This window comes from Lissotriton helveticus, chromosome 8 (assembly GCF_964261635.1).
Source record: "Lissotriton helveticus chromosome 8, aLisHel1.1, whole genome shotgun sequence".
In the NCBI taxonomy this organism is placed as follows: domain Eukaryota; kingdom Metazoa; phylum Chordata; class Amphibia; order Caudata; family Salamandridae; genus Lissotriton; species Lissotriton helveticus.
This window is the reverse complement of record NC_136069.1, coordinates 282,868,279-282,893,885: the sequence shown is the minus strand read 5'-3', so window position 1 is coordinate 282,893,885 and position 25,607 is coordinate 282,868,279. Positions and strand designations below refer to the sequence as shown.

The 25,607-nt window shown below is 42.5% G+C and overlaps 1 protein-coding gene across 1 annotated transcript in view; it reads right to left on the bottom strand.

Moving 5' to 3' along the window:
• The window catches only part of ATM (ATM serine/threonine kinase), a 1,424,234-nt gene that overhangs the window by 1,359,494 nt on the left and 39,133 nt on the right, over nucleotides 1–25,607 (bottom strand). Inside the window, exons 2-4 of the mRNA XM_078657051.1 lie at nucleotides 18,619–18,727; nucleotides 18,406–18,518; nucleotides 12,358–12,503 (exon numbers count right to left, since the gene is read on the bottom strand). Of these exons, the coding sequence (XP_078513177.1) occupies nucleotides 12,358–12,503; nucleotides 18,406–18,518; nucleotides 18,619–18,690 (331 nt within the window). The 5' untranslated portion in view covers nucleotides 18,691–18,727. The remainder of the gene's footprint in view (nucleotides 1–12,357; nucleotides 12,504–18,405; nucleotides 18,519–18,618; nucleotides 18,728–25,607) is intronic.

Below are 25,607 nucleotides of genomic sequence, written 5' to 3'. Positions count from 1 at the left end.
ATGTTTGGCGTCGTTACCAAGATTCAAACCCAGATCCCCAGGTCCGAGGTCGAGCGCCTTAGCCGTTAGGCCAACTCCTCTATACATTTAAAAGGTAAAAGAACCGTGCCAGCAAAGTAGTCCCTTGTGGGCGTGTCTGCGTTGTGCTGTGGGCGTGGGCTGGGGGCGTGACTAATGCTGGGGGCTTGTAGTACGGCCATCACATCGTGGGCTGTGGGCGTGTGCTGGGGGCGTGACAAACGCCCTTCATGCCATGTGAGTCGTACATACACGCGCCAATTACGTTGCTGCGCAGCATCAAGGGGCACGCTGGGGACGTGAGAAACGCTGGGGGGCGTGTGTGTCCGGCCTTCATGCCATGTGAACGCAATTGCGCCGCATCAAGGGGCCCGCTGGGGGCGTGAGGAACGCTGGGGGCGTGTAGTACGTTCAGCCCTTCATGCCATGTGGTTCCTACATTAATCAGAAGATCGTCTGCTGTGGCCGTGTTGTGGGGCCGTGACAAACGCGTTCACCTGGAGGCCTGGTAAGTAACGTTACTGCAGCCTCTCCTGCGCGCTTTTACTGAACTCTCTCATTTAACGAAATTACACGCGCCTGCTACCATCAACCAGGGCTCTAGCCGGGCTCAGGCGGCAGATCAGAACACTAATTACACGCGCCTGATAACATCAACCAGGGCTGCAGCTGGGCCTCAAGCGGGAGAACATGCGCCTGCTAACATCAAACAGGCCTGCATCTGGGACTCAAGCGGGGGAACATGCAAATGAGCGTGTCTGCGGGGACAATTACTGCAGCCTCTCCTACTCGCTGTCACTCAACTCTCTCATTAAACGGATTTACCCGCGGCTGATAACTCTCTCATTCAACGACATTACACGTGCCTGCTAACAACAACCAGAGCTGTAGCCGGGCTCAGGCGGCGGATCACTACACCAATTACACGCGCCTGCTAACATCAACCAGGGCTGCAGCTGGGCCTTCTCCGTCCCTATTCTAATGAAACAAAAATTTTTGTCTACCGCGACATTTTAAAATAAATTGCCCTTGCCAAATACACACATTACACACATTCTATTTCATACCCGGACAACGACGGGATGGGGTGCTAGTATATATATATATATATATATATATATAATCAAAACATTCCTATAGACAAAGGCTAGAGATCTTCCCCGAGGTAGGATCATTCAGTTCTGATGGCTCGTACAGGGACCGGACTGCAATGTTTCTTGGATAATTTTGGGATTTTTATGGTTAATCTAGAGCGGACCGTTAATAGCAGTAAAACATTCACTATGATACTAGGCCCACCAAAGGCAAGATCCAGCCCCCAGTTTCTAAATGAGAGAAAGATAATAACTACTGATATCATTGGAACAATTGGTGCCATCTCAGAGAAATTAGGAGGTTATACCGCATGAAATCAACTTCAGCAGTGTATAGTTTTAAAGCGAGGCTTGACATGGAGACCCTGGAGTAGACGACAGCTAATATTTAGCAAAATGGTGTCAGCAGCTTGTTAGGGAACAGGAATATTTGGCTACTTTAAATGCTAATATACTACGGATTGTAGAAAATTGTTGCCTCAAAAGAATGTTAGCGGTTCGGTCAAGCTCTTCCACCTCTTATGTACATTTCATCTTGGGGGAGTTGGAGGGGGGCAAATCGACCTTCTCAGATTACAGATGATTTCTGTGGGGTTGGAAAGCATGGTCTGGGTGTTCTGTTTACATAGATAGGCAGTTACTGATGCCAAGCCGGTTGGAGGGTGGGGGAGACAATCTCAGCGAATGCATTCAATGCTTTCAATGTTCATTGTATGATTCAATGTGGAGTTACCTACTGCGGTGTGGCAGTGTACTACATATGTGAATGCTGTGACTTTTTGTATTATGGAAATGGAAAATAAAGCTGGTATTGGAGGAGGTTTATATATAGAAGACCAAATTAAACTTTTGTCTTTTTTGCTATGGCATTCTATTTGGTCAAAGGCGGCTGCTGCTCTAAACGGAGGCATTGTATGCGATTGTCTAAAGTTCGATTCAGCAGACAAAATACCATGGCTTGCCTACATTAGTAATATGTGCAATGAGATGGGAATACCAAAGTAATTTGAAGAACCTGAAACCCTACAGGGAATAAGAAAAGAGATTTAAAATTACTACTAAACAATCAACCAATGAATGTTAGGGAGTCAACTGACCTAAACTAAGTGACCAATATCAGACATGCCCCCTGTTAACCCACTGTGGCATCTAGCAATATATTACAATAGCCACTAAACCACAACATAGATTTGTTTTAACAAGATTCTATCTAAATACTTTATTAGTCGCCTTACTTTAGAGCATGACCTGAAGAGTACCCTACCTGTTTGTCCTTGTGATGTAATTTCCAAACAAAGTACCTTAAGTAGTTATTCTTTTGTGGTTTTTATACTATTTCTAGGACCGGTTATATCATTTCGCTGTGGAAGCAATTAACTTTTTTTATATTTGCAACAACTTCACACTATTTTTAATTGCACTTCAGTAGCAAATGTGTTTAGCAATCAAGGAAGATCAGACCTTTCTTCAACGATCTATATCTATGTTGCCCGTATTTGTTTGAAGGAGGATTAACTGCAAGTGCATATTTCAATCAATTTATGGAAAGCATTTGATTTCAAGTGCCCTGTAAATATTTTATTGATTGTCCTTTATGGTTCATATTTTTAAACAGAATAAAGCTATTTGACTGACTGGAAAAAAGGTTACAGCAAGGCTAGTCAACACAATACACCAGTCAAAAGGCAATGCATTATCTACTGAAATATTTATGCACTTAATTTGACCACAACATAGTCACAGGCTTTCAGTGAGTAGAGCAGAAACCGGAGCAGAAGCAGGAGTAGCGAGCGGCGAGCTCTTTGCTCCGTAACGGGTGCCGCAAAGCCCAGCAGCTGCAGTACTAGTACCAGCTCCAAGGCCCCCCGCTTAACGGAAGAGTCTCGTCGCAGGCAGGCAGCCTCCGCGGCAAGCGCGGCCACCATTAGCAGGCGGCCACCGTGAGAGCGAGCCCTTAGCGGCGTTGCGGAGGTGGCCCGATTAGATCAGGTGCTGCCTGTGACCCTGTCCTGTGTGCCCCACTTGCCTCCCTTTTGCCTGCTCCCTGTTGGAAAAGCCCTATTCCCCGCTTAAAGAGCACAACCGTGCCCAGTTTAAAAAAGCAGCATGTAAGGTATAGTCTTTCTTCGAGCTCAATTCTTATGTGATGCTATTGTTATGTAATGGTGTTCCATGTTATGCACGTTCGACTGTTTGCATCCTCGAGAGAGAGAGTGTATCTTCAAACATATGTTTATGTTTGAAGATGCATCTCTCGAGGATGATCTCCGGTTTAGAGCCTCAGCGGTTCTGTCCTTCAGTAAGCTGTTGACTGACTGAGAAACAGTGGTGCTCCCGTGTTGATGCTGGAATTCTTGGAAATAAACTATCATTTGGAATATCACCTGAATCTACTCTTCATCTATTTTTGGATAACCTTTTACATACATTACATTTGGCGACAGGATTGGATATTTTCGGCATCTTCACTAAATCCTTAGAAGCGTATACTGGTCCGGAAGGATTGACTTTTAAGGATCAACTTGCCCCACCTTGCTGTTTTATTAAGAAAACAAGTGGATTTCACGTACCTTTTTGAATGAAATGAATACGAGTTACAGTCATCCGGATATTTATTTTTGTGGCTTTTCGTGATTAAAGACGACTCCACAGAACCGGTAAACAACGCGAGACTTGAACGTGATGACATCATCACGCGACAGAAGAAATCAATTCGTAAGCCGAATCTGAAAGGAGAGACGCTACGTGCACGACTAATTTTAGTTTAAATTAATATTTCAATTGAAAGTCGTTGCGCTAGCGTTCAAATAAAACGGAGCTGCTTAAAATACTTCATTACTAAAAATGAAATGGTATGTGCAAGTTTTCGTTTACGTATGAAAAGTGAAGTACATTTCCGGTAAGGATATTGGGAATATCTTCTTGGGCATTTTAAAGACATTTAGCATTTTAAAAACATTTGACATTTAAAAAAAAAAAACATTTGGCATTACATGCAAGTTTGTAATTGACATTTCACGAGTGATTTTGGAATGTTGTTTTCAGCATTTTAAAGACTGGAATTTTAAAAGACTGCTTGCACTTCTTTGGCTCCTGCAAAAACGTTGTGAAGCACTTTGTTGTTAAGGAGATTGGAAACATCTTCTTGAGCATTTTAAAAGGCATCCAGCATTTTAAAGACATTTAACATTTTAAAGTCATACAGCATTTTAAAAGACATTCAGCATTTTAAAGACATTTAACATTTTCAAATCTGCAGTTAAAAGCTAAAAGGAAGAGTACAAAAGTTATTTAAATTTTCTGAATAGTATATTTTAGCATATTTACAAATTATCTTATTGTCAGGGTAATTTATTTAAATATTTAAAAAAAAATGGCTAATAATCAACAGGTAATTATTCTGAACAAATTTTTACCTGTTAATGGAAAACCTGTGGAACCGTGGAAAACTTGGTTTAGGAGCTTCGAGAATTATTTAGTGGCAATTGATGCAGAGGATTATGCTCCTAAAAGGAAGCTTGCTATCCTTTATAGTCACTTGGGGAGGGCTGGCAGAGAAGTTTACGATAACTTACCCCTTTCAATTCCACCTTCAGGAAGAGGCGAAGGCTGGAATATTTATAGAGATGCAATTCAAAGACTTAATAGGACATTTTTGGAACTTCCGAATGTCATTCTGGAGCGTTTTAATTTTAGAAAGAGAAAACAAAACCAAGAGGAAAGCGTAGAAGACTTCATTTCAGTTTTAAGGAACATGTCAGCTGACTGCAACTTTGGGGCTGATCTAGACATTTACATCAGGGATCAAATTTGTTTATGGTTGTTGCCATAAAAAATTCAAGAATGAATCTTGAGTTGCAGGGATCCAACATTGGCTGAGGTGGTTGATATGGCTAAAAGTATCGAAAGGAGCATTGTTTCTTCAAAGAGTATTATGCTTGAGAATGTTTCCCCTTTTAACCTTGTGCAGAATGATGTTTCTGTTAATGCTGTTTCATTTAATAATAGTATTGGTAAACCTCAGCAGAGAGGTAATAACACATTTTGTTTCAGGTGTGGATCAAGAACACATCTAAGTAACAATCCCATGTGCAATGCTCTAGGGAAAAAGTGTACAAACTGTCAGAAGTTTGGTCATTTTAGTAATGTGTGCAGGGCTAGGCCCACTGTACATGTTAGGTCAGTGTCAACACTTGAGAATGCTGATCAACATGATCAACATGATGTTTTTTCAGGGTTTGATGTGGTTCCCTTAGAATCTGATATGCAATATGTTAGTATTAACACATTAGAATTACCTTCAGTTTCAAATGAGTCTCTGCAGGGAGAAATTGTTCAACTATAGAAACATTAGAAACCTAAGGGTTTTATTTGGAACACACATTTTTTCTTATTGGGTGTCCACAAAATTTATGCTAAAGGTTTTGCAAGAACTTTTCATTGTAAGTAATATTTTGATGTATAGCTTCCCACATGGCATCAGTAGAATGTGTGCATGGAGTTTATTTAGGATTTGTTAAGCTTAAAGCGTATTATTTCAGGAACTTGCAAAATAAGTAATTTTGATGTTTCTTCTAATTCTTTTCAATTTTCTATGAAGGACTCTGAAGACTTCAAAGGGTCTGGTTTTTATTGAAAAGAAGGGGTAGTGGTGTGATAGGGGGTTTTATAAAAATGTTCACGGTTCAAACATTTTCATGGTTATAGCTAAAAGAATTCTTTGTTACAAATCTGATTTCCCCTATGATGTATGTTCTAATTTTTTCTTTAAGTACACTTTCTGATCATCCTCATAACTTACTTTCTTTTCCTGTTTTACCTCCCACTTCGTCAGCAGGTACGGATTTGCATTTTACACCAATGTTTTCTCAAATGTCTTCTAATACAAGTGAAATGTATGAACCTGTTAGGCCAATTTATATTTGTTTCATTCCAACAAGGCTTAAGGATTATTTTTATTTTTCCAATTTTTTATTATAGGAAGGAAGATGATGTAAGGTATAGTTTTTCTTCCAGGTTAACTCTTGTATGGCGCTATTCATTTCTTTGTTTATTATAGGAAGGGAGATGATGTAAGGTATAGTCTTTCTTCGAGCTCAATTCTTATGTGATGCTATTGTTATGTAATGGTGTTCCATGTTATGCACGTTCGACTGTTTGCATCCTCGAGAGAGAGTGTATCTTCAAACATATGTTTATGTTTGAAGATGCATCTCTCGAGGATGATCTCCGGTTTAGAGCCTCAGCGGTTCTGTCCTTCAGTAAGCTGTTGACTGACTGAGAAACAGTGGTGCTCCCGTGTTGATGCTGGAATTCTTGGAAATAAACTATCATTTGGAATATCACCTGAATCTACTCTTCATCTATTTTTGGATAACCTTTTACATACATTACACAGCACTCCAGTAATACCAACAGAAGTAAACCGCAAGTGCAATTACGCCTACGCAAGTTGTGGGTTGAGAAGGTTATTTCTTCCACTTTGATCACAGCACAGTCTATGGACCGGAGGAGGACTGCTCGTGTTACGTGAGTCACCATGCAGAGACGTACAGTGCTGTTCTGAGTGCTGAGATCTCCGTGTCGCAGGAGGTGCAAGTTGATAGAGGGCTTGCTGTTTTTGAGGACTACTGAATCCAGCAGACATCGGGCCACGCCTCGCCAGCTGAGGCGCATCAGCCCCTCCCCCAGCCAGTTCATAGCGTCTCGCGGCACCCGCTGCGCGGGACGTGTGCGGGTGGGCCCGTTTGAGCCCGTTCGAGACTGAGAGAGGCTGAGCTGGGCCCTCTCTCTAAGATCTTCATCACCAACGGACATCCTGTCCCGCAAGTAAGTGGACATTGGCTTAGTATCTGGATATACTGTGACTGCTATTAAACTAATTTAAGTAATGGCAACCCGCGAGGGACGAGGAAGGAAAGCAGCCGGAGCTGGCTATGTTGCGGGAACTTTGGACCAGTTTATTATAAGGGCTACATCTGTGATAGCACACAAGATAGCCATCACTGACCGCAGACTCTCTATGAACTCCATATTTTCTAAACGGTCGTCACTGGGGGGGATAATGAATGCTCGTTCACCTGAGAGAAACCCCCAGTCTCTTCCTTCTATTGATTCTCACACGTTGAGTCCAAGTCTGCAGCAAGATGAAAATCCAGCTAATATTATTGATGGAGATTTTTCACATCCTGCGCTACTTTTAGGGGAAGCACTGCAAAATCCATCAAAAAACATACCACATGTGTTGCAGTGGCCCATAAAGAGCCCACTAAACCCCAGGAACACGCACAGGGGGCAATTTTAAAGAGGAAGCGAGGAGGAACACAACAGAAGGGGAAGAACCCCAAGGTATCCAAGTTGAGTAAACTGGGAGAGAGCCCAAAGGTGGGCCCTACAACAACTGATGTCCCCCACCAAATATTGCCAGTAGCAAATGGCGGTAGTACGGAGGAAACTGTTACGGGACTGCCACAGACTGATGATGAATACTGGTCAAAAATAGGTACCCATATGACATGGTCTTTGGAACCCATATTAATGAGACTCTTGCCGATTGAGAACAGGCTTGAGACACTTGAATCCTCAAAAATTACTACTGTGAGAGGTACCAAGGACAAAACAGTGGGCTGTGGCCAAGGTAAAGATCTGGCGAGGGAGGGAGGAGGAGGGGAGCCTGCGGTATTTACAGGTACTAATGTAACAACAACCGTGGGGCTGGTAGCCCGACCAAAGGGCCAAAATAGGTTGAGGTCCGAAACAACTAGTGGAGGAATTATAGTGCCGGTAGAGACGCAGGGTAGTAGTGGCACCTCCCACGGAGAATTACAGGGACGATCCCAGTTAGCCGGCCCAGTTCTGAGGAGGAATCGGATTGGTAGCGAGGTGAAAAATGTACATCACCATTTAGATCTCACCCCTGAGTGTTCCCCCTATGTAGCTGTTCTGATCGGTGTCCCAGAACTCCAACAAGGTCAATTGAAATCTTATGAACAATTAAGAAATAAGACAATACACTGGCTAAAGAGCAATAGACCACTCACCCGAGAGGCACAGTCTAAAATTGTATTCGTGAGAAGGGTGAGCTGGGTAGGATGCAGATTAAAAAACATACCAGGAGATTGTATTGTTGTTCATTTTGAAGACCCAAGGGCCGTGGAGCATGCTTGCTGGGGCGCACTGGCAAACTCACGATCTTCTATTCAGGCCAGGGCCCTAAACTATTTTTACATCCCTCCAGATTCTATGCTTAATCAGGGCACCTACGAGCCAAGCCCTCTAAGGGTAGGACGGGCCAGCCAGTCAGGATGGCCACCAGGGAAAATGGGGAGAATGGTGAGCAATTGCCAGCAGTACCTCTTAGCAATAGATTCAGTATACTGGACCTGGTGGATTGACTGACCCCTAATGATATTGATCAGGCCATCACTCTGGAAAAACATATTATTGTAAGGGCAATAGGGAGTGGAGATTTAGATCAATCTCTAAGATCATCTGGTGTGGACATAACAAGGATCTTGTGCCTAGTCTAGTGGGAAAAGTAGGGGAACTGGAGAATGTTATTTCCCCAAAAGAGGTGACTCCAGAAAGCGCTTTCACCAACGGGGAAAAACCTATACAATCAAAAAGCCCGAGCTGGAATATCGCCGGCCTGTTGGATAAAGTAGGTCTTCCCGAATGGTTAGATTTAATAAAAGATTACACTGTAATATGTCTTCAAGAAACTAGGTCCGTTCAAGAAATTCATATAATTGGGTACCAAACCTTTAATACAGCAGCTAGCATCTCTTCACATTGGAGAAATAAAGGGGGGCTATGCACTTATGTCTCGACCTTAGGAGGAGTATCAGTTGTAAAATTCATGGCAACAGAGAACTATCAGATATTAACAGTCACTCGGGGAGGAGGTAAACATTTGATCATAATAAATTTTTATAATAACATACCTAGACTACTGCAGGAGAATGTCCTAAATAATCTCAGTAGCAACCTACTTAGCCTAGAGCAAAATGCGTTAGGTGACATTGCCATACTATGGTTGGGCGATTTTAACTGTCCCCTGTGCCCACGAAGTGCCTTGGGAATTTGTGGTCTAGGAGATAATAAGGACAGCCCCACGCATTTTACACATTCGAAGCTAGGGGAACTGCTGAATAACCTGATTTTTCATTTTGATTTGTCCCATGTGAATGAATTATGTTCACCTCCGTTATCATTTCAGACTACTTTTCATGGGAGAGGGTGCAACACTACTATCGATTTTGCACTCCTATCATCCAGGTATTCAGCACAAGTGTCCTCATGGGAAATAATTGATACCTTATTGAGTGATCACTATCCAATTTCTTTGGCTCTGAAAATGAAAGGCGTGGATGAACACATGAAGGGAGATGTGATATATAATCTTCCCATCAGCCTCGCGAGTTCAAATAGTACTCCATTAAATGGGCTAATATTGAACCTGAGATGTTTCTCCAAAATCTTATTAAACAGACCTTTAATAACATGGAATTGTGCCCTTCACAAACTGAGTATCACTAAATTGTTTTTCATTCTTTCCTTAAAATAGCGGAGGAAATAAGGAAATTGTTAACTAAGGATCATTGCAATAATTCTAATAAAACCCAAAGGTGGTTTGATAAGGATTGTACAAAGGCACATATTAATTTGAAACGTGCCTTACACGAAGTACCTAGATCGAATGAGTTAGTGCGAAATGCCAGAAAACTGTATCGTGTAACAATTGCCAAAAGGAAAAAACTATTAAAAAGGGAAGCCTGGCAGATGCTATATGAAGCATGTGTGAGGAATGATAATATATCCTTTTGGAAAGTGGTTAATGCTTCTTTCATCTCAAACCAAGAGACAGATATAATAGACCTAGCTATACCTGGAGAAATCTGGGTCAAACATTTCTATGGTGTTTATGATAAGGTTACAACAGATGAAAGTTATATGGATATTTTAACTAACACATCTGATGATAATAGACAATCCAGTATGTTTCCTTTGGGCATAGTATTTGAGTGTAAGGAAGTCCACAGAGCTAGTAAAGAAAGTGCATCAGGAAAACCGCCAGGGCCTGATGGCGTCCCGATTGACGTCTATATATTTGAAATAGACCTATGGGCTTAACTAATGTGTTAAACTGTTTAATAGATACAAATTTAATCAACTTGGTTGTAAGCCATTGTAGTTCCTATTTTTAAAAAGCGGGACAGAAATGATCCAACTTGTTATCGTCCCATATCCTTACTGGATGCCTTAATGGCCGGTAGGATCATTTTAAATAGGTTACAAGAATGGGCAGAGGAGAAGGAAGTCATTTCCAATTTACAGTATGGGTTTCTGACAGGGAGAGGTACCATAGAACAGGGTCTCAACTTTGCCATGATAATTGCAAAATACACCGGGGCTAAGAAGGGGAATCTTTTCCTGACGTTCGTTGATCAAAGCTCAGCTTTCGATTGTATGGAGCACGAAAACTTATGGAGCACACTCAGTGATATGGGTGTAGACCCCCAGATCCTCCTATTCATTAAGGAATTGTATCGGGGGGCGGGAGCTAGGGTTTGGTTTGGCAATTCTAAATTCGAAATAAAGAGAGGTGTGAGACAAGGGTGCATTTTAGCACCCTTTCTCTTCACCCTCTATATTAACAGTACAGGACCGTATCTCAGCGAATTCCAACATGACTATCCAAGAGTTGGAGACACCCCTATCCCTATCCTCTTGTATGCAGATGATGCCGTAATAATGTCACGGACCAAGATTGGTCTTCAGAGGACAGTAATAAAATTCACAACATACATGAATGCAAAAGGGTTACAAATAAACGTGCCTAAAACATATACTATGATATGTGGAAGCAGGATAAAGAATATACATGCTATTTTCTTGGGTAAAAACAAGATTGAGAATTCCAACAGATTTTCTTACCTAGGCATCAACTTTGATAAAAATGGGACATGGCAGGATGCTGTGACCGCAAGAAAATTGGCCTTTTCTAGGGCCCTAGGTGCCGTGGCAAATTTTGCAAAGAAACTGGGAGGGAGGCCCGTCCCAGTATTGTTGCAGATCTACAAATCTAAGTGTATCTCCACTGGCACTTATGGGGCAGGTATCTGGGGGATTGAAAAGGCAGAACAGATACAAAGATGTGAAATTCACTTCACCCGCTACTTGTTAGCAGTGCCTAGATCCACAGCGACTTACAGCTGCCACAGTGAATTGGGTCGAACTTATATCACAGATACCATCAAAATTGCTCCCCTTTTGTTATGGCATAAGATATGGGTTACAGCAGAAATGGGTTTGAATAGAGACATCATCGTAGATTGCCTTAAATTAGATGGAGTGGTCAATATTAAATGGATTCACTACGTAAAAAACTTGATGCGCGAGATTGGGCACCCTGAATATTTTGACATGCCTGCAAGTATGGAACTAGTATCCAGAAATACTTTTAAAAAGGCGGCCATGGAACATCTAGAAAACAAAAGGTGGCTCGTCGAAAAGACGAAACGTACAGTGATGAAAAACCACCTGATGACCATCTGTGAGGGGGTCCAACCGTACTTGCTTCATGAACCAAGTTGTTATACTCGGATGTTATTGACAAGTTTTCGCACCGATTTGTTTTATAGATTAATAACTTTCCCAGAATGCAACGACTGGTCTAGGGATCTACCAAATTGCCCATGTGGTGATGTTTCTTATCAGTCCAATATTCACTGTACCCTGTTTTGTAAATTCTATACTTAAGACCTGGGGGTTAAATAAGTGTAGAGTGGCATTTCTAAAACGTCAACAATTAGAGACTGACATTGTAACTAAGGCAGTATCTTCTTTTTTAAGGTTAGTTATAAAATACCGTAATACCATGTAAAGAGCACCAACTAGTTAAAACATATCAAGTTCTGTCTCTCATTGTTTGAACATGTTTTTCTCTACCTGGAACAGATCTCTTAGTGTACATATTTATCACTCCATACACGATCCGAACAAGTTAACCCATACATAATGTCCCCTCATCCGTATGGTACTTCTGACCTTATGAATTTTATAATTTTACTATTTAATGAATTTATAATCTGTATTTTTATATGTCGTTTTTAATTCTGTACTGATTGTTCATTCATTTTTTAAATTTGTGCTTTTATGATTTTATGACACAAATCGAATAAAGCTTTATTGACTTGACTTGACTAGTCAGGACATCAGATAACTTTATTTTAAAAACACTTACTTTTATTGGCGCATCGGATGAAATACTTGACCAAGCTACTGATCTCCTGCAGCTTTTTCTGACGAGTAGTTTGAGTGGCAACTGACACATTTGGTTTTGCTGTTTTAAGATTATCCGTTTCTTTGCGGATGTATTTCTGCAGATACCTGTAAGAAGAACACAAAGCAATGTTCAGAAGAAAATGTAATTTATTCATGTTCAAATATTTCACTATTAGTTAAAAACAAGCAATGTGTGTATTACCTTTCCATTCCGCTACGTTTCCTTTCTAAAAATTCTACAACAATACATACATTTTGGGGTTACAATTAGCAATGAAAATAATCATGTTTCCTTAGTTCAATAGAGAATACTCCTATGTATTCTAGCTGTTGAGTTGTCTGTGCTAGTACATTGTAATACCCAGTGTTACAAGAGTAATCTCCAGCAAACAATGTTTGGAGATACAAGATAACTTTAATTTTCAGTTAAAACAATATCTTTTTTCAAGGGCCACTCAATCATGAATAAATTATGACCTTTGTAACTTTCACATTTGTCTCTTGAAGGAAGTTATTTAGGATAGCGGTGCTGAGGAGTCCCGAAACAATAAAAGATTTGCTTTGTCTATCTTTCAGTTTACCGCAAGGTATAGGAAGGAATCTCGAATATAAGCTTCTTGGCATCCTCAATAGGTGGTACCCTGATTTTACTCTCCAGGTAGTTTAGACCAAGGATGTTAACACATGTGAATACTATCTACAGAATCAGAAAGCCATTCTGCTGCAGTCTGCTAACCGGAATAATGTCCCATGTCCTTGAGACACATGTTCTCTTCTCCCTGCCAAACACATCAACAGGCAGCCACATTTTGCATCCTATGCAGCCATAGGATTTGGCAAGCTAGGAGGCCAACATAAAAGCTGGTGCAGTAGTCTAGATGGGGATGACATGCTGCCTCAACAGAAATGGCTTTATGCTGTGGGGATAAGAGTGGAAGAATGGAACTTAGCTTGCTACATTGAGGATAGTAAATGCTGAACACTGCTTTTATCAGGGATCTGAAGCACATACTTGCATCAAAGCAGGCTCCAACATTTGTTACCTACTCAGAGAATGGGAGTATAAAGCTATGCCGAGGAATCTTTAGCACGATCATTCAAGCTAATTGTATGGTGTGACCCTTAACTTCCGTTATTTCCTTACAAACAAGTAGGCCTCTCACATAAACTATATTAAACATTTTCTGTGACCAAATCCGAACCCAGCTACACCTAATCAAGTAAGAGGACTTCCTACCAAAGCACACATATAAATCCTAATACCCTAAAAAGGCAATTGAACGAACTCAAATTATTTATTTTTTAACATTATTTCTTTATAGGCGTGTACCTGCCTTGAATTGACTTTGTCAAAGTAGCATCTATAAGCTAGAAGGAGAGCATCACAGAAGGGAAAGAAGTTGCTCACAGTAAAAAGCCAAATACTCATAGCATAATAGTGGTTCTTAAACTTTCTACTATCTACTATTTGAACATCAAAAAATTCACAAAGAAGCAGGAACAAGTAAACATCAAGCAAACACACAAATAAAAAATAGTTTATTCTATTAACAAACAAAAACATCAACAGGGTAGGAAGGTTGGAGCTTTTCTAAACTTGGTGTTTAATTCTATAAGATGAAGCAATTATGCTAGAATCTAGCATGTACATATTTTCTTGCTCCTAGTGCAAACCCTCTTTTTGTCTGTGCTTTAAATAGCCCAACCTATCGCCCATACTATATTCTGTTTGCAGTACTTGCGCTGCTCCCATGAATCAAGCAGAGGACACCAACTTAATTTTTAGCCTCCAATTTCAAATTCCTTCACATAACTTTTTAATGTTACTATTTATTTCCTATGTATGTATGTTATTAATATGCAATTATAGCTTAGTTTTCTAGAAATCTGTAGCCCCCGGAGTAGGCGCAATGGATGCACAGAGGTCCACAGACCACAGGTTAAGAACAGCTGGCCTAGAGAATATTCTTCATTAACTTTGCTTGCACGATGAACACGCTGCAGAGAGTAACATACAGCTTTGAGGTTAAATATGGCAATATAGGAGATAGGTCAGTGCTTGCAGGAATTAAATGGAGGCCTCTTGACTTCTTGATGACAGGTAATATGCTGGCTGTCAATACGATATGGAGAGAAAGAAAGAGATGGGAGAAAGGTTTGAGTGTTGCAATGGCTAATGACAGAAAAGAGATACTCCAAAATGGTAGGTTCCACATGCATGACTGTGTTTTCTCACAATTTCTTTTCACGCAAGCATAGCTATACTAATGCTGCAAAAAGGTTTCACCCACAAAACACTTTAAAAAATGCCAGACTGCACCCACACATTTCCTGTCAATTTATACACTAAAATCCAAAGAATTTGCATTCCATCTCTTACTCTTTTTAATTCAAGTTCGAAGACACATACACTGAAAAACATGATAGGGGTATCTCACATGACAAAAACACCATCCATGCAGGCCACATGACACTTTTTCAACCATAGCATTACTACAGACTACTGTGCTACCTATCTGTAAATGTGAGTTAAATGCTTCATCCGGCCTATGAAGCACACTGCCACTCTAATACAATACCACTGGTATTGGAATTTTAGATCAGAGGACACATCACTCAATGCAAAAACGAAAAGAATGAATTGTTAAAAGAAGTTCCTTGCCAAATAGGAGTGTCTGTTCACTTTTAAATTGGGAAAATCCAACGAAAAGAGGACATCGTAGGTCACCTGATCAAATTGTGATGATCAGTTTAGACATAATCTCCACATAAGGGGGTATGATCCACACTGCCTAATGGCCACAAGCCATCAAACGGTGACCCCCCCCCCCCCGCCTGCACAAACCCCTGTTGACCCCCTAATTATCACCCTAGTTAAATAACAAAAGTTCTGAGTTAGGGATGCATCCCGACAGATATAGCATTGGTACCACTTGATAGGGAGCGTAACCCTTCCACCGGTACATTACAACCCTCAACAATAGCGACGGCAGACATAGCTCCCAAGCCAGGGGCACATGTCCACAGGTGTATCGCGGGAAGCATATGATCAATACGGACTGAATCAATAGGCATGTAACTTCAGCAATGTAATACAGATATGTAACAACTATGTATAAATTCCAATACATAACTGCTTGCTGAAACACTGCAAATGTATATATCACCACAGACTCCTCCAGTAAAGAAAAGTATGAGGCCACTCAGGGGAATCCAAGGGAAGCCTTTATTGGGTAACTTGGGCATAATGCATTTCGGCTTTACAGCCTTCGTCGGATGCCGCTATACAACAGGATGCTGCTCCACCCGCTCCTTTAAAAGGCCTGCTCCACTCCTACTGGTCGGAGTGCAACTTGCCCCTGATCACATGACCGTATACTGACTGCAGAGTGGTAGGAACTGCAGTTCCCAGAAGACAGCTTTTTTTCCAGGTCAGTACTGGGTGTGGGGAAGCAAGCAAAGTCCAACCCAAATGGGTAGTGATAATGAAACCAAAGGTGCAGAGTGGCCGGTTGGAAACGCCTGGGGTAGAGCGCAGTCTGAAGGCTTTCTTGGGTCCCCCATGACGTTCAAGCCCCCCTTCCAAGTGTCTGTATATATATGTAATTTAGAAAAAAGAAATTCTGGTTTAATGTGCTGGAAATGTCAAAACTCAATAAACAAATTCAAACAAAAAAATAAAGGGGTATGTTCCAATTAGGTCAGCATATAGGGAGGGATCTACACAACACAACACAAAATGTATAGACCCCACGTGGCCATCAATACACATCCGCATTCTTAAGAAAACATCCACTTGAATCCAGTGTATTTGAGAGTTAACCTAATATTTTATTTTATACACTTGTTTTAATCCGAAATGTGTTCATTTTATCTTGACCTGTTTGTTTGCAGTACACAACATTAACAATATATATATATACATTTAATCCAATTGACAAAAAACACTACTACATAGACATAGATGAAGGAAAGAAAAATTATGATAGATCATAACAAATAAAGACAACTTTTTAGACAAAATCCAAAATCTCGTAAAGTTTGTGAGTATGTGGAATGTCCAAATTGTTTTCAACTCACTACACCGAATGTGTTCCCCCTCTGGGGATGAAGGTGCATCTTTAGGATTCCTGGTCTTATTCTACCGGACCAAGTATTTCTTTTTCAGTCACTTATATCACTATTGAATATCCACAAGTGGTATACTTGATTTATATGTAGAGAGGGATCTTAAACAGGTTGGCAGAAATAATGCCAACTGGGGATGCATGAGCTTTTATAGCGAGGTCATCATCAGGGGGTAACATTTAATCACAGGAAATACAACACTGCATTGGTAACGCGAGTCGTTTCAATGTTGTCTTTTCATCAATCTTCGATTGACTCGCGAATGTCAGTCACGGTTAACAAGGAACTTGTGGAGCTTATACTAGCTGGCCTGCGTTTTCAAGCTCCCAATGCTGGAACTTCGCCTGTAGTACAAAATACTCCCAAATACAGCTATTGATGAAAAGACAACGTTCATCCCCAGAGGGGAACACATTAGGTGTAGAGTACAACACTGGTAAACTGGAATTTAGCAAATATTGCAATGAGTAAGTCTGGCACTAGGTTACTGCATGCAAGATTATTTAATGGTTCTACATTTTCAAGTTTCATTTACAAAACTGACCCGAAACAAAAAAGAATAAAACATTAGTAAACTATTTCTCCATGAGATCTAAGGGTAGAATCAGGTGAATGAGAAAAGATTTTAATCACATTCTTATAAATCAGAGTGCATCATACCACCCATTTTGAGAAACATATTCATCATTTGTATCACACCGCAGATGTCCTAGCACCAAAGTAGTTGTTCAGGAAAATGATCCACAGCTTTGCAGTACATGTGACTATGCCTAGTTCTAATTAGTGCACTGCATATAGTCCTAAAGCAATCAATGGGAAAAGGACCACCATCCTGACATGGAAAGTAATGTAAATGTCCTAAGGACTTTCTTACTTACCAATGAAATCTTCGGTATCATTTCTTGCCTGGGAAAGAAGTGACTATCTATAAGGCGTACTGGAAAGCCTCTGCCTGTACTCTTTGTAAAACAAACCTGATGGGACAGGGAGTTCCAAACACCTCTGGGACAGGGAGTTCCTTCGAAAGACAGATTACATTTTAGCTTGAACTTTTAATCTGTCTTTCGAAGGAACCTTTCTAACAAAGGCTACTCTTCCTGGGGTGGGATTATACTTGCACAGTGAGGAACAGTTATTTAATTCCTTTCGAAGATGAATACCAGCCTACTCTGTGTCGACAAACTTTAAACAAAAAAAATGCTTTAGCTGGAAAAGTATACTTTTTCAAATACCATGAACTTGCTTTTAAGTTAACAAATTTGTAAAAACGAGAATTATGTTTACTATAGTCCCAATTCTCCTTCAAATAGAATTATGTTTTACTATAGTTACAACCTGCCTCTATTCCATTTTTCACACAGACGCTTAATTGGCACCATATGATTTTAAAAGGACAAGTTTAATGTTTTAAGCTGCTTCATGGCAGGATCTAGAGTAAGACCAAATATTCACTTTACATTGATGGCATCCGTCAATGCTGCTCAATAGTAAGGCTCGAAAAGGAGGAGGTAAATCTATGGCGCAAAACAAAATATTACTGCGCAAGTTTACCATACTCCCTGCTTCTAAATTTGCCTTGTATGCAAAAAAAATGTATTTTACTTCTTACAATTATGAAAGCTATGCTGATCCTGTAGAAAAGTATGTTCTGAAACCATCTTTTTTTTCTTTTAACAAGTTTGGACTTTCTTTGGTTGGTTTTAAAGAAACCATTAACGCCATCTTCAATCAACCATGCAGATCACATAACTTTGGCTTTTCTAGACATTATCACGAGCTCTTATGTCCTCTCTTCTGGGAGGACAATACAGGAAGTGGGAACACTAACAAATAGCCAAGTTGCAAAAGAAATGAACTTGGATTTTTGGACTGTACGTACTTGAACAAAGCATCCCAGTTGAGCTGGTTCCCCTTTCCAGAGTCTGAATTGCGATCCAAATGTTGAACAGTTTCAGGATCACGCAAGAGTCGCCTGAACTTTTCTATTTCTTTCTAAAAAACAAAAATATATTAAAAGGAACATATTTAGTAACTTGCGGCTAGGTTACTTTTCTCTACAATTCATCTGTGAAACAAGATATATTATTCTGACCTTTCTTTCAGTTGCTTTGTCAGTTTCAAGATGGCGACAGCAACTAAACACCTCATGCAGTGCCAAGCTCATCTTCCATTCAGCAGCTTAAGAGTCACAAGACGCTACACTGCAAACAAAGGTGAAAAACATTAGTATCAAATGTACAGGAAGGTGGCTATTTCTTATTAATGTCAAATACTGATAACAGCAAACAATTTATAGGGGGATTTCAGCCTCTATTTTTTAATTAGAAAATGCTTAGTGTTAATTTCCACAACTTACTTTAATTTTATTCATCAGGACATTAGACCTAGATGACATTTTATGTTAGAATAGTACAAAAGCAATAATTAGAGGAGTACAAACATTAAAAAAATCAAAAAGATTCACTTATTACTAAAAGTCAAATCTTTGACAGAAAACAAAATCTTAAAAACAAAAGAACAGTAACCAACCACAACATGAGCTCTGTTGTGAGAAATGAACAAGTTACTTAGCTCTGACTCCTGATTCCTCACTTTGTCAATATTCCCCAGGAGTCAGACTGGATGCCGCACACCGCAAATTGGTATCATACCGAGGATGATGTTGTTACACTCCTAAAGTGATGAGCGTAGCCACATATAAGCGTCACCCACATCAGTTACTTTCTTAGGTTATTCGTGCCCTCAGACGCAAAGCATATCGGCAAACTGGCATGTAAACTGGGTCAGACCAACAATGTCTGGAGGAATGAGCTGGAAAAAGGCCCCTCTGAAAAGGACCAGACTGTTTAGGAAATACTGCTTCGTAAACGTATGTACTGACGCCCACTTAGCCACTTGGCAAATGTTCCGGTGATGTAAATGTAAATGCAAATGTGTGGGACTTGTAAAGCGCATAGCTGCCCGTAAGCGTCCCGGCGCTGAAGACCGCTGGGGAACCCGTCCTGGCTTTCCCTGTGAGATGGTCCCTTCTGGGTATCTCCAAGGTGAAACCAGGCATCCCCGGCGTCTGTGGGGGGCCGTTGTAGAGATGAGGCAAGCTTAATGCCCAGAGTTGCAGAGTGTGATCCCTGGTTAGAGTAGGCACCGAGGCGAGAATTATCGAGTCCGCTGACCCTGCCGCGTCGGGAATTGAACCCTGGTCCGGGGGGGGGGGCGTTCTCTGCTTCCCGGTCTGCCGCCTCTAACCAGTGAGCCACACCACTCCACTGTACTCTATGTGCTAGCGCAGTGTGCGCAGCCTTAGCTCTAGTGCAATGAGCCTGTTGGCCCTCTGGAGGCTGATTCTTCTCCACTTTGTAGGAGGTCTTTCTGTAAAGAACAATTTACCAGCGGATTGTCCGTTCTTGCGCTACATTATCCAGGAGAAACCCACAAATAGCTGATCATCCACCAGAGGTTCTTTTGTACAATCAATATAAAAGCATAGTGCCCTCTTGGGGTTCTAACAATGAAGAATACCAGAAGGGTGATAGCTTGCCCAGCATGAAATGAAGTAACTACTGGTAGAAAAGAAGCTTGGGTTCTCAAAACCAACTTATCTGGGAAGAATGTTGTAGATAGTAGCTTGACAGTAAGAGCCTGTAGCTCACTCAGACGCCAAGCAGATGTTATGGTGATGAGAAAGATCATTTTGAACAACAAAAACCTTACGGAACAACTGCGAATTGTCTCAAAAGGGTCATTCAACAAAAAATGAAATCTAAGTTCACATCCCACTGTGGAATGACAAAGAGGGTTGGTGAAAACAAATATTGTAAATCTTTAAAAAATCTCATCACAATAGGTGGCTTTAAAAAGGTTGATACAGAAACCACACAAAAAATATAAAGAGACAATAAATAGGCTTTAACACTGATCCGTCACAACTCTTCGCGTTAGTACGCAGAGTGCGCGTGGCCCGCTGCTATTCCCTCCGGTGTTGAAGTCGCGGATTTAATCTTAAATTAAGCATATCTAATCAGCATATATAATCTCGTTATTTTTCTTTCAACCATTCGCATATTCATTTTTATCACAAACCCTTGCCTGACGCTACAGGAGTAGCTTGTAATCCCTCCAGTGTTCCAGCCCTTGTGCCCTTTGAGAAGCGGAGGAAAACCACCGGCGAGGCCGCCGAGGAGTCGAGAGGCGCGGCCCCGGGACTGCGAGGCTCAGCGTTCAATTCCATCAGCTGTTGCCTCTTCCCGCGTGAGCCGCGCCCCCTCCCAGTGCCACGCCCCCACCTGCTTGCTCATAACCTCTCGCTGCCCCCGCTTCGCGGGAGCTGCTCGCCTTGAGGTTTTTATCACAAACCCTTGCCTGACGCTACAGGAGTAGCTTGTGATCCCTCCAGTGTTCCAGCCCTTGTGCCCTTTGAGAAGCGGAGGAAAACCACCGGCGAGGCCGCAGAGGAGACGAGAGGCGCGGCCCCGGGACTGCGAGGCTCAGCGTTCAATTCCATCAGCTGTTGCCCCTTCCCGCGTGAGCCGCGCCCCCTCCCAGTGCCACGCCCCCACCTGCTTGCTCATAACCTCTCGCGGCCCCCGCTTCGCGGGAGCCGCTCGCCTTGAGGTTTTTATCACAAACCCTTGCCTGACGCTACAGGAGTAGCTTGTGATCCCTCCAGTGTTCCAGCCCTTGTGCCCTTTGAGAAGCGGAGGAAAACCACCGGCGAGGCCGCAGAGGAGACGAGAGGCGCGGCCCCGGGACTGCGAGGCTCAGCGTTCAATTCCATCAGCTGTTGCCTCTTCCCGCGTGAGCCGCGCCCCCTCCCAGTGCCACGCCCCCACCTGCTTGCTCATAACCTCTCGCGGCCCCCGCTTCGCGGGAGCCGCTCGCCTTGAGGTTTTTATCACAAACCCTTGCCTGACGCTACAGGAGTAGCTTGTGATCCCTCCAGTGTTCCAGCCCTTGTGCCCTTTGAGAAGCGGAGGAAAACCACCGGCGAGGCCGCAGAGGAGACGAGAGGCGCGGCCCCGGGACTGCGAGGCTCAGCGTTCAATTCCATCAGCTGTTGCCTCTTCCCGCGTGAGCCGCGCCCCCTCCCAGTGCCACACCCCCTCTCACTCTACAGGAATTTAACCAAGGGCATTAACGCGCATCGCCTTTGGTTTTCAACTTTCAACTGTTATTACTGGTATCACTCAGAGCATAGGCCTTCACAAATGTCTACCATGCACGGTAGAACTAGAAGTAACACTAAAAAAGCAATGGCTGTAGCACAGGTCATTGGGCCTATAGACCAATCTATCTCCCGGGTTAATGAGACAATTGACCATAGCATTATTTTATTGGAAAAAAGGGTATCTCTGGACCTTATGAATGCCAAACGCTCGTCCCTGGGCCATCTAGCAACTGCAAGTTCACCTGCCCAGCAACCCCTAACTAATTGTTCCCTCCCCTTACCTTCGCCTGCTGCTGGCACACATACAGTCCCTAACGCAGTCGATCTATCGGTAACTCATTCAGACTCTGACCCGTCATACGTTGATCTTGAGGCCACTCCAGACCTAGAAGCCTGCCAATCATTCGAAAAGTCAGAGCTAATTGCAGATAAACATCCCCAAGTATCAAGGGTAGGAGCTATTCCTGCACCATCAGAATTAGGGAACTCAGGTTCTGTTAAAAACGTGTTTAAGATTAAGGAAAAGCCTAAAACTAAAATTAGGAATCACAACCTTGTTTCACCTACCCCTAACTCTGCATCAGGCATACCTTGCTGGGTCGAAAATATGGTAATAGATCTGAAATCGGACCTTGAAGCTACGATAGCGGCTCAAATTAAGCCCTTAATATCCAAAATTGATAGACTGACGTCGTTAATCAATTCAAAATGGGCTAATATGGTAAGTGGGAATGTGCCTACACAGACGCACGGGAACACAAAAGATGTGCCTCTGGCAAATACATCTGGTAGCAAGCCTTCGAGAGATTCTTCCACTAAGGCCAAAATCACATCAGATAACCTAGGAACAGTAACACAGCATTCGATTCAAACAGGGGGCAAATCTGTTGTATCTCCCCCAACCCTTAGTGTGACTGGTCCCACCCCGGAGATGCAGACATCCTCTGGCCCAAAAAAAGTGAGCAATCAGCCAGCAAAGGGACCTAATGGTTTGGATGCTAACCCAACATCAACTTCTTCCTCAAATAAGACTCAGGAACCAAGGACAAGGCCGGCTAGTTTTAAAACAATCAACTTACCACCGGAAGTTTCCCCCTTTGTGGTTGTTTTGACGGGTGTACCTCCACTGAAGGAGGGTAGAAGAGAAACCTTCATTGAATTGAGAAACAAATGTGCCCAGTGGCTTCAGTTGCACAAACCTCTACCCATCCATATGAGTGGTGAAATTCTTACGGTGCGTAGAGGCGAGTGGGTGGGTAGGAATACTAAGACTATAGCAGGGGATGTTATTACTGTCAAATTCAGGGACATAGGGGCAGCGAATTATATATGTAATACACCCTCTAGTGGACCTCCTACTCAAATTAATCCACTTCCCCTGTCTTATTTTTTACCTATGCCTCCAAGACAAAATCCCCCTAGATTCAGCTTCCCAATTAATAGAGGGTACACGCATGCTCCACATCATATTACTCATCAGTGGCAGCAACCATGGCATGGTCTACCTCCTCCATTTGACCCCTTCGTTTCCCAGTTTGCCCACTGGAATAGATTCTGCGCACTGGATGAGGTTGATTGACTCAATTCTGACGAAGCTTCCTCCACACATCTTGATATCAATAGGGGTGAGGAGGAGGCTTCTTCGGTCACATCTCACCCCTTATGCCCTAATCCCCCAATTGTGGTAGTTACCAGCCTGACCAAGCCAACGCCTTTTGCTTTAGATAGAGTCAGTATAGATCCCCATAACCCTAGAGATACTAATGGTACTAGAGGAGAAACCATCAAGGACAAAATAAAAATTCTCAGTTGGAATCTCGTGGGGATTCACAGGAAATTAGGTCTGCCTGAGTGGAGCGACTTGGTTGAAGCACACAAGATATGTGTGTTTCAGGAGACCTGGAGCACTGAGCCACTCCACCGAGTTGGGTTTGTTACCTATTTTGTTCCAGCAGAAAAACCCAGGCAAGGGAAGGGGCGTCCCTCGGGGGGGCTCATTATTTGGGTAAGCATCTCCCTTAACTGCCGGATAACCTCTAAGCAGACAAATAACCCAGACATTTTGGGTATTTCTCTGTCTAACCACCGTAGAGGTTTGACTTTAGATCTTTACAACGTCTATGCTAGAGGCACTAAAAATGGGTGCACCTCGTCTGTAATATCTGATCTTGAGGTGCAACTTAGGGACTATAAAGAAGCTGACCACACCCTAGTAGCAGGCGATTTTAACTGCACATATGAGCCACTTTCCCTGGATGGAATCCCTGACCTAGGAGAGGAAGATAGCAGATGGGGTATTCCCACACTCTCCATCCCTCCAATTAAACGTTGGACCCGTAGTGCAGTGCAGTTAAATGCACTGACCTTGGAGTTTGGGTTAAGAGCCACTAATGGCCGTACATCTTCTGACCAGATGGGCGCCCCAACGTTCAACAGGGTTGGTCATACTTCGAGGATTGACTATATTCTGCTGGACTTGGGGCTCTTGAGTTCGGTTGAAGATATGGTAATTACACCGACTGTGGAGAGCGACCATAATTCGCTCTCCTTAACCATCACAAATCCCTGGTTCAATGGAGCATTGTTAGCACCACCCAAATGCAAACATAGGGTCACTGTCTCCTCCTGTGGAAGACGCCTAAAGTGGAACAAAGTTGCCAGCAATGCTGACAAACTTTCTACCATAGAAGAGGTTCTCATAGCCTCACAAGCAGAGATCAATACCATTGATTTAGCCACGGTAGCAGATAGGGCAACACCCATTTTTGAGGCAGCTGTTAAGGCTATAGGAGAAGTTTTTTGGGTAAAGGGTACTACGGGGAAGAATATGTCCCAGAACAAATCTAAAGGGACACATGATTGGTACACTGTAGCATGCAGGAAAGCTAAGACTAGACTAATTGAGGCCGTCAAGGGCAAGTCCCAACCCCTAATACAGATAGCCAGGAAAGAACACAAGAGAACACTGGGGCTAGCAAAAAAGGAGTGGGAAGAGGCCTATTGGTCTACCCTCAAAGAAGCGAGCTCTAAGAAAGATTCTAAATGGTTTTGGGATACTATAAGAGCTCGTAATAGGCCAGATAGTGACCTGATAACTTGCAACATCCCAAGTCAGGCGTGGGTCCAACACTTCTCAAAGCTATATACCCGTCAAGATGATCATATTATTCCTACTGTTTTTTGTGATCCTGATGGAGGGCTGGAGGCTCCACTATTGTCCACCCCAATTTGGGTCATTCAGCCTAATGACTTTGATTTTACAACTAAGGAAGTGGACTATGCAATAAGCACCATCATTCCCCAAAAAGCGGCTGGTCCGGACGGTATCCCCGGCGACCTCTTGAAATCCGATATCATGAAATGGGGGAAACTGATCCACTCCCTACTTGTTGCCATCTGTAGGGGCGCCCCTATCCCCTCCTCATGGAAAGGGGCTGAGGTGGTCCCTATTTATAAAAGAGGCCCCAGAGACGACCCATCTAATTATAGGCCCATTAGCCTGTTAGATATTAGTCAAAAAGTAGTCGGCAAGGTTTTGTTGGTCAGAATTTTAAACTGGATAGAGGAAAACAAAATCCTTTCTGACTATCAGGCGGGCTTTAGAGTGGGCACCGGGACAGTTGAACAAGCTTTCAGACTTATGATGGTGTATTGGAAAGTTGTGGTCATAGGCAAGGGCAGTCTTTATCTCGCGTTCATCGATTTAAAGACTGCCTTTGACCTTGTACCCAGGGAGCCCCTTTGGACCGTACTGGCTGATATGGGGTTGCCCCACTACTTGTTATCCCTACTCGTTAGGTTGCATCAAGATAACTTTGCTCAGGTTAGATGGGGCACTGGGGGGGAAAAAACAAATAGTATCCCGGTTGAGAGAGGTGTCCGCCAGGGATGTGTGTTAGCTCCCACCCTTTTCTCCC